Source organism: Setaria viridis, chromosome 2 (assembly GCF_005286985.2).
Source record: "Setaria viridis chromosome 2, Setaria_viridis_v4.0, whole genome shotgun sequence".
Classification (NCBI taxonomy): domain Eukaryota; kingdom Viridiplantae; phylum Streptophyta; class Magnoliopsida; order Poales; family Poaceae; genus Setaria; species Setaria viridis.
This window is the reverse complement of record NC_048264.2, coordinates 26,567,469-26,576,920: the sequence shown is the minus strand read 5'-3', so window position 1 is coordinate 26,576,920 and position 9,452 is coordinate 26,567,469. Positions and strand designations below refer to the sequence as shown.

The 9,452-nt window shown below is 42.8% G+C and overlaps 1 protein-coding gene across 1 annotated transcript; it reads left to right on the top strand.

Moving 5' to 3' along the window:
* The first annotated feature begins 428 nt into the window (after positions 1-428).
* LOC117845584 (probable LRR receptor-like serine/threonine-protein kinase At1g51810) lies at positions 429-7,577 on the top strand. The gene is made up of 13 exons (XM_034726649.2): positions 429-869; positions 953-1,505; positions 1,659-2,140; positions 3,377-3,515; positions 3,646-3,717; positions 5,087-5,158; positions 5,238-5,306; positions 5,455-5,603; positions 5,701-5,963; positions 6,054-6,180; positions 6,422-6,490; positions 6,608-6,797; positions 7,025-7,577. Exons 1-13 carry the CDS (start codon positions 800-802, stop codon positions 7,425-7,427), a joined length of 2,658 nt encoding a protein of 885 aa, XP_034582540.1. The 5' UTR covers positions 429-799; the 3' UTR covers positions 7,428-7,577.
* The last annotated feature ends 1,875 nt before the right edge of the window (positions 7,578-9,452 follow it).

Genomic DNA, 9,452 nt, shown 5'->3' with positions numbered 1-9,452 from the left:
GCACAAGACGAAAGGGAGCATAATCATGTCAGCGCTGGACTTTACATTGAGTTGAAACCTCAGGTGAGGTCAGAAAAAAGACACTCGTGTAATTTTGCATTGGAGAAATTATCAGGACGTAGCAGCAGACGTGGGTGACATCCACAAATTAGGGAAATCATATGATTATTCCTTACGAATTAATCTATTGGAACATGATATACTTTCTACGTGTGTGCATATGGGAGCAGATTAGGACAAGAGAAGACAATGTGAGTCAACGCCAGAATTAATGTATGCAAGGCTGGCCTTTTGCTAGCATCGACGTTATTGAACTGAAGTACGACCTCATCATACCCCAATTACCGGCCAATTAATGGTCAAGGTCAATGCCAGACGAGTCCCTATCATTTCATCGGATATATCAAAGAATCACCTGTAGATGGATAACAAATTATTAATTTATTCAAGGAAAGAAATGTCATTTGCTGCAGATGTGGGGGCATGTTCTCTATGCCTTTGAAAAATATGGTTTTGTTTAGTTCTACCACTGAGATGCTAAGTGGGCATTTTTTTTTCAGCAGGCGAAAAGGCGTTGACGAATGATGCAATTTACAAGTTATAGCAGGGATAAAATAAACAAAAATTTCCCTTCCCTTAGGCATGTCCATGTTAACGGAACGGCAGAAGGTGGTTGTAGCAGCCACAAAAATTCTTATGCAAATACATATGTAGAGCCGTCCCCATTTCAGGTGATCTGGCCGGTAGCTAGCTAGTTGTAGTTCTTCAGTTGCTGATTGACCCTGTCGCTTCTGAGTCGATGGCGTTCTTGCTCTTATTCGCTGCATTCGTGTTAGCCCAAGCGGATCATGTCGTCGGCCAGCCGCCGGGTATGTTTGATTCTTGCCTCCTGCATCGTTCGATCATGTACACCTTGAGAACATATTGTTCACTCGCCCATTATTCATTGCAGGCTTCCTAAGCATCGACTGCGGCCTGGACCCTGACTACAGCGGCTACACGGACAAGTTCACCGGCGTCGTCTACGTCTCCGACGGCCCCTACGTGGACGCCGGCGAGAACCGGGTGGTGGCCGTCGAGCCAAAGGCCGGGGCCTGGAGAACCCGCCACCGGACGCTCAGGAGCTTCCCGTCCGGCGTGCGCAACTGCTACGCGCTGCCCACGGTGGCCGGGACCAAGTACCTGCTCCGGGGGGAGTTCTTCTACGGCAACTACGACGGCCGGAACAGCTCGACGGTGGAGTTCAACCTGCACCTGGGGCCCAACAGCTGGGACACCGTCACCGCGAACGCCGACGACGACATCGGCGTCACGTACGAAGCCCTGTTCGTGGCGTGGGCGAGCTGGGCGCCGGCGTGCCTGGTGAACACCGGCCGCGGCACGCCGTTCGTGTCCGTACTCGAGCTCCGGCCGCTCGCTGCGTCGCTCTACCCGCCCGTCGCGCCCGGCCGGTCCATGTCCATGTACAACCGCCGGAACGTGGGGGCCAATGGTACCTTTGTTCGGTACGTTCGTATTTCATCATTTTGTAGTAAGAAGAGTTCGTGTCGTAGTTTTACGTACGTTTACGCTCCATAATCTCCTTATTAATTTGATTCATCTTTGGACACAAAAAGCAAATTTGATCGAGAGAAATCTCTTCTTTTGATCTTTTGAAGGTATCCCGATGATCCGTATGACCGTTATTGGTGGGCGTACGATTTGTCAGGCCCACAGTGGGCGAACCTGTCAACCACGAGGACGATCCAGCCGGACCCTAGCTTCGTGGAGCCCTTGCCCGTTCTCCAAACGGCTGTAACATTGGCCAACAATTCCACTACCTTCACCTACACATGGCCAGAATATAGGGCGGCCGACTCCTTGATGTTGTTCCTGCACTTCGCCGACTTCCAGAGCACCCAGCTCCGGGAGTTTGACATCTACTTCAATGGCAACCGGCTACGGCAGAGTGGAAAACTGTTCAGCCCACCGTACCTGTCCGGGTCGTGCGTGTATAGCCCTGTATGGTACAAGCCTGTTGACAACAAGTACAACATCACTCTTGTCGGGGCTGAGACATCCGTGCTGCCCCCAATGCTAAATGCATTCGAGATCTACAAGCAGATCTCAAATGACAATCCGACGACGTTGCCTGAAGACTGTAAGTTCTCCTTTTAATTTGTCTCTTCCTCGCACGGTGAAAATTGCGTATAAATAAAGACAATCTTGTAGTAAATTTGGTTCATTTTCCACATCAATCCATGTGTATTGAGAGAGAACGGATTTTACCCAGACAAAGCCTTAATGGTTAATGGGTCAGGACCTCGGGGGATTTACTGGCGCATTTGTTTATCTTGCGAGAAGTTAGACAGCTGAACAAACCTGCTAGGAAATTGCTTCGTGGTTGGTTGGTCTGACCGGAACGTCCGGTGGTTTGACAGATCAAAGCATCTCGTCTCCCATTTTTTTCTGGTTAAATGGCCAGCCCCATCCAGTTTTCTTTTAAGCTTTGATAATTTGATTTGGTTGAGAGGTTAGCATAACAAATTACGAGGTCAAATGGATAATCATCATATATTACTATAGTTCCTGGATTTGCTGTGGATAAAGATAGAAGAACTAAATAAATGTGTTGCAAGAGAAACTTCGTTGACTTCAATTCTTTTAATTCGTGAATATGTGTTAGTCTTTGGATTCATCTCCCTCGAGAATATGCAACATGTAATTGTTGGAGAGTGGAGAAACCAAAATATACTATTAGAAATATGAGCATTCGTCCTCAATCTTAGTGTCGATTGCATTTTGACCCGCTACTAATGTCTAATGTTAGCATTAGTACCGGGTCCAAATTTGGTTGGAGGGGAGAGGCCTTTTAGTACCGGATCATAACACCACCCGTTACTAAAGGATCACTTTTAGTACCTGGTTATGACCCGGCAGTAAAGGTCTCTCCACGGGTTACTTCAAAAGGAAAGTATATCTACCTCCATCACATGTAATGTGTAGGCGAGATGGTACGGAAGGCTCGCGCAAGGTTTGAGGTCATGAGTTTGAATCCTATGAGCGCGCACGCGCATATTATACGTGAAAAATTGCGTGACTAGTGACTTGGGGCGATGCGCGTGTGCAGGCACCTCCTGACTGTTCACCGGATTTTTTCTTTATTTTTTTTGCCAAAAAACACATTTAGTGTTGGTTATTTGACTCGGTACTGAAGGACCTCCTTTAGTACCAACATAGCAGTACCGGTTGTACAACAGGTACTAAAGGGGGTTAGGGACCAGTACAAATGGTCGTTTCCCCAGTAGTGATAAACCTGAATGGCTATACAATATTTTCGTTCAGTGACCTAATATAGCGGTAAAAATAATCATTGCATTGTTTTTTTCTTGTCTAGTTGATGCCATCATGGCAATCAAACTCGAGTATGGAGTGAAGAAAAACTGGATGGGCGATCCATGTTCACCAACCAAGTATGCTTGGGAAGGCGTGACATGCATCAATACAAGTGATAACACTACGAGAATAACATCACTGTGAGTATCCGAAGGCATTCTTTATAAAGTTGTCTAAAACCATTGTTGTTGCATTTACCTGTAATCTAGTATAGTATATCGTTGTCATTAGTGTATGCCGCCTTACGTTTGCTTGGAAATTCTAATGCAGAGATCTCTCCAACAGCCACTTACGTGGTGTAATTTCTGACAAGTTTGCACTTCTCACGGCGCTCCAGAATTTGTAAGTGATAGATAATGGGTTGATGTACGTACGTAGTCTGCCTTCTATTAAACTTTATCAGAAAACAGCATTTCGCATGATCGAACCAGGATCCAGATTTACGTCTAGTTAAAGAATATAGTCGTACTACATTAAAAATTTGTCGAAATATATAAGTTTTCTTAACTAGTTAAAGAACTCGTAGATACTTCACAACACCCTGTTAAAAGTATATGGTTGTTCCGAGACTTTTGTCCAAGGTTTAGAGGTCAGTTCTCCAATAGTATCCTTATAGTACTATTACGACACTCTGAGTGAACCATAAAATACTTCTATACTGGAGCAGGAGGGACCTGTAGCCTTTTTCCTTTTTTAAAAAAAAACGGAAATGGGCTCTGCACAATCACTTAGTAGGAGGGAAATAGAGACAGAGTCAATACCGACAGAGTACCGTTGGCGTTGATCTGATGAGCTATAAAATCACCCTCTGCAGCCATAGCCCATATTCCTTAAATATTCAACAAATTCATGGAATTCTTTATTATAGGATTTAGTATGTTAAGGTAAGGATATAGAGGCGCCTGGTCTTCAAATTCTTTTCCTACCCGCAAAAAAAATGAAATTCTTGTCCTAAGGTCAAGTTTTTATCGGCTCTCTGTAATAATACAGGAAACATGCATTACCAGTGTTTAGTTTCTCTCTTATTTTAAATTTTTTTAAGAAACTTTTCCAACAGCTATAAATTGATAAATTATAATTACATCCAAGTTAGAACTAATGTTATGATAGGAATTATGTGAGCTTTTGTGTTTATTTTATATTACTGTAGCTTTCATTTAGCGGGGCTAAATAGCTTGTTACATAAATCATACTGAATTTTTTATTTATTGAGTCCAGTTTTCAAGCCTCCAAAAACTCCAATCTCGTAAGCCACTGTCGTCAAGATTAAGCTTTCCATTTTGAAAAAAGAAAATCTCTAATCTAAGCGTACGCTAGGTTAAACACTCTATGGCAAAACATGTACCACACCCCCCTATCCTCATTTTGTATTTGTAAATTAAATCATTTATACTTTCATATTCCAACCTGCCAATATGTGCCCGTATGATTTGACCAAATGCTTCCAAAGAAGTTAAAATGGCATATAGGAATGAGAAAAAAAATCATCGATTAACTAGTCGTACTTTTCATGACTGTTTCCACCAAGGGAAGGACTCATCTATGCGGATTATATCCCCTACGATGAGCTTAATAATTGGGTGATTCATATAAATCATAGTGCATCCCATAGGACAGAATCTTATCACATTAATCCATATACAGTTCGTGATGAGTGCTATATATTTTGGGCGTGCTCACTATATATTTGTGTGCAAATTAAATGTTGCAGGGATTTGTCTTATAACAACTTAAGTGGGCCGATACCTGATTCCCTACCAAGTTTACCCTCACTTCACGTTCTGTAAGTAGATATATTAATTTTTCCTAATAATCACCAAGCAGAGACAACCATGCAAATAATCACCTTTTACTTTGAACAGAAATGTGTCTGGTAACCATCTCAGTGGAGACTTCCTGTGCAAAAACCATGCCGGATCTCTTGTTTTCAGGTTTTGTGTTTCTTACTGATGTTTTGCTTTCCATTGTTGAACTCCTTTTTTGTATCGTGTATCTCTCCTCCTGTGGCCATCAACCAAGTAACTGCCTGAGAGTGTTTTCCTGTCAAAAGTATAATCTGATTGTCTTATGTAATTTCAGATACGAGTCTGATGGACATATCTGCAACAATACAATAAACCGTTCAAGAAACAGAGCAGCTATCATAGCTATTTCAGTAGTGGTTTCTGTTCTGGCAGTAGTTGTACTTCTTGCATGTCTGATCTGGCGAGAGAAAAGAAAGCCTAATGGTGTGCATTTCTTGCTCGGTCCTGTATTAACTTGCATTAACAATATCCATTTTCGTAATTAGTTCTTTCACTATTTCTCTGACACATATGAATCCAGTTTCCACACAGGGTCCTGCGAAAGAACCACAACCTGAGAAGGCACAGGGAAATGGAGAAAGCCAAGGAGATTACCTGCAAAATACTGAAAATCGCCAGTTCATGTACAAGGAGCTGGAGAAGTTCACTAATAATTTCAAACATTTCATTGGACAAGGAGGTTTTGGGCCAGTGTACTATGGCCGTTTAGAAAATGGTAAAGAGGTTGCTGTCAAGATGCGCTCTGAGTCATCATCACACGGCCTTGATGAATTTTTTGCTGAGGTACTAATTCTTGTTCACTAAAATTTAATATGAATTCAAAATCTATTTTTAAAATTTATATATTTCCTATGTTTTTGTCTTGTTACATAGGTTCGGAGCTTAACAATGGTGCATCATAGGAATCTAGTGTCTTTAGTTGGTTACTGCTGGGAAAGTGATCATTTAGCACTGGTTTACGACTACATGCCTCAAGGCAATCTTTGTGATCATCTAAGAGGTTTGTCCATTAAAAGCTTACTATTCGTCATTAAGAAACAATCAGATGTGTGATTAGTTTCATATTACATAAAAATGTCTGCTGGATGTTTTCAAATCTAAACCTGAGAGTTTATCTTGAGACTGACTTCTAGGTACTCCAATATCTGAAAAGACAGTAACATTTTTTGGTATGTGAAATTGCTAATCCTAAGTGAAACATGAAGTTTTTAATATAGTTGTGTTCTTTTACGACAATGAAGGTAAAAACGGTGTTGCTGAAATCATGAATTGGGGAACGCGTGTACGAATAGCACTTGAAGCTGCACAAGGTATTCTTCAATTAAACACGTGTACTAGATTTCTCTTAAGCAAAGAGGTTATCATATTCATTCTCTGGCATTTCCTTTCTAATACCATTTCTGGCATTTCTTTACCTATAAAAATAGGCCTGGACTATCTCCACAAAGGATGTAACCTTCCGATAATTCATCGAGATGTGAAGAGTAGCAATATTCTATTGGGTCAAAATCTGCAGGCTAAAATAGCAGATTTTGGGCTTTGCAAAACCTATCTTAGTGATTCTCAGACTCACATATCAGCCACTGCAGCTGGCACAGCAGGTTACATCGACCCCGAGTATGTCCCTCCTTTCCTGAAGCAGAATACCTTGGTCCTTCTTTTACATGTAGATGATTGTTGAAATGATATAGCAGTAAATCACAACTAGCTGAATTAGCCAGTAAAAAGGAAAAAACCGACTCAATTTAATGGGATTATATGCAACATGATCTAGTATAGGTACTGCCATTTACTGGAGGTGACCCATGATATTTGAAATGTTGGTGACCGGTGTTTTTTGTTAGGTACTACCAAACTGGAAGGCTCACAGAGAGCAGTGATGTGTACAGCTTCGGAGTTGTTCTACTAGAGGTAGCCACCGGTGAGCCGCCAATTGTGCCAGGCCATGGCCACATCGTTCAGCGTGTTAAGCAGCTGATCGCTACTGGTGACGTTAGTTTGATTGCCGACGGGCGGCTTGGAGGTGCCTACGATGTCAGTTCCATGTGGAAGGTGGTCGACATTGCCATGATGTGCGTTGTGGATGCTGCTGCTCAGAGGCCAACAATGGCCACGGTTGTCGCGCAGCTGAAGGAAAGCCTGGCGTTGGAGGAAGCTCGTGAGAGGGAGTACAGTAGTAACAATAGAGCAAGCCCAGGGAGTGATATAGCATCTTTGGTGTCCACATTCGGTCCAGTGGCGAGATGAATTGAAGTTGCGTCCTGTATATTTCCCTGTTCTTTTTTTACTATATCACATCCGATCCACACCCGGTCAATACCGAACCTTGAGTGGTATATATTATTCGTAAACTATCTGACTATTGTATGTGCAATAATAAAAAAAAGTCTTAAACTATCTGACTAACTCCCAGCTGATGCAAAATGCTCTTCAATATATTGAATGTCCTTATTTTGTCTGGTCATTGGACGGTCCGAAACACTTCTGTCAAAATCGATCGTAGTAGTTGTAAATTGTGTGATGCCAGCATTTAAAAATTCCACGTTTATAACAGCAAGCTGATCAGCTTAAAAAAGAGCTTCTGATTTCATTCTTGAAATGGTCAATGACGATGAGGCATCATCCTCGGTGAAAAACTGTTCTATCTTCATCAAGAAAGATCAGAGTGAACTGTGGGATCAGGGCCGACTCCAGATAACCCTTAGGGTCACCTACCGCACGGTGATGCAATTAACAAATTCACAGATATCTTTGAGTTGGTTAGTGCAGATGGATATGTGAGTAATCTCGGTGTTGGCAGGCAAAGAAAGGTTCCCTCAATCTCAAATTACTATTTATTTTGATATGTACCTGAAAAACACATACGTAGATATCACTTACCTAGAAAGCACACTAGATACGTAGTAAAAGATACGTGCCTAAAAAACCAACCTTTATTTGTATGAGTAATTTTGTAATTAATACGTAGGTGGTGTTTGGTTGGCTCAAATGTAACGTAATCTTATTACTGAAGGTAACTAATCCCATTACATATATTTGGTTGCGGTGGTTTGTAATCACTTGACACTGTAATCGAATCCCTTACCTAAATAATATCTATACAAGCTTGTTACCCCTCCTCCCCCACCGTAATCAGATATAGCACTCAACCCATAATTTGATTATGTTATCAGAGTGCAACCAAACAAAGAGGGCAATCATCCATTCCACTGCCAAATACAATGTAATCTGATTCCCTTTGCGTTTATGCTACCTCAGCACGACCAAACACTATCGTAGTTATATTAATTGAATCGTCCAATTTTTTTCAGGGTCACGCCGCCTCTACCCGTTCTTCCCAGCGCCGTTTCCAGACCGCCGCCGCGTCATCGTGGCCGTGCCCATTGCTGCCCCAAGTCGTGTCCTACCGTGCCACCCCAGCTTGGCCGCCGCTACAGGTCGCTGCTTCCCTGTGCCGCCCCTGCTCAGCCTCCGCCCCAGGGATGAGTGCCGCGCCGAGGAGGAGAGGGTGCAAAAGGCCGTGGAGATGGAGGCCGTCAACGTTAAGTAATACTTCTGAGGAACACTAGTAGAGAATTGATCTTCCATGCGCCCCCTTTTGTCCCAGTTTAAAGTTGGCCCGGGACAAAAGGGGGCGCGCCACGGTAGGCTGGAATGGAGCGGAGATTTACTCCTTGTTGGTATTTGCAACCGGAACTAAAAGCCCCCCTTTAGTCCTGGTTGTAACGGCTAGTTTTTGGGCGTTGGTGGCGTGCCGCTTTTATCCCGGATGGAGCCTCCAACCGGGACAAAAGGGTGGCCCTTTTGTCTTGGTTGGTAACCCTTTTGTTCTGGTTGGAATTACCAACCGAGAGTAAACTTTCAACTGGGACAAAAGGTGTTCCTTTTTGTCCCGGTTGAAGTTTTTAACCGGGATAAAAACTCATCCCCCATTATATCCCAAGACAGAGTCTTTCTTCCTCCTCCAGCCCGAGCTAGTCCATTCCATAAAGACAGAGAGCTTCACCTGCTCTCCGGTGGCGCCGAAGCAAGGGAGGTGCTACTCGAATTTTTTTCCCTCATTTTCGTGAGAATTTCACTCATCCAAAGTGTTGTGAAGGTTTGCTACTTCATCCTCTTGTTATGCTTTGATTTATGCTTTAGAGAGGGAGAAAAATGAGTTTGTTTGTTAGAAAGAGGGAGAATGAAGAGGATTTGTATTTATACATGTTTTTGAGCTAGAATGTGATGGATAGTTTGCTTGTTATATACAATTCGTATTAGTTAAAACAT

What these genes read in the sequence shown, in the direction of transcription:
- LOC117845584 (XM_034726649.2), top strand. Translation starts at nt 800, where the DNA reads ATGGCGTTCTTGCTCTTATTCGCTGCATTCGTGTTAGCCCAAGCGGAT. An exon ending in TTACCCTCACTTCACGTTCT is followed by an intron (nt 5,159 to 5,237) that starts GTAAGTAGATAT and finishes TACTTTGAACAG; the next exon opens with AAATGTGTCTGGTAACCATC. An exon ending in AGAGAAAAGAAAGCCTAATG is followed by an intron (nt 5,604 to 5,700) that starts GTGTGCATTTCT and finishes ATATGAATCCAG; the next exon opens with TTTCCACACAGGGTCCTGCG.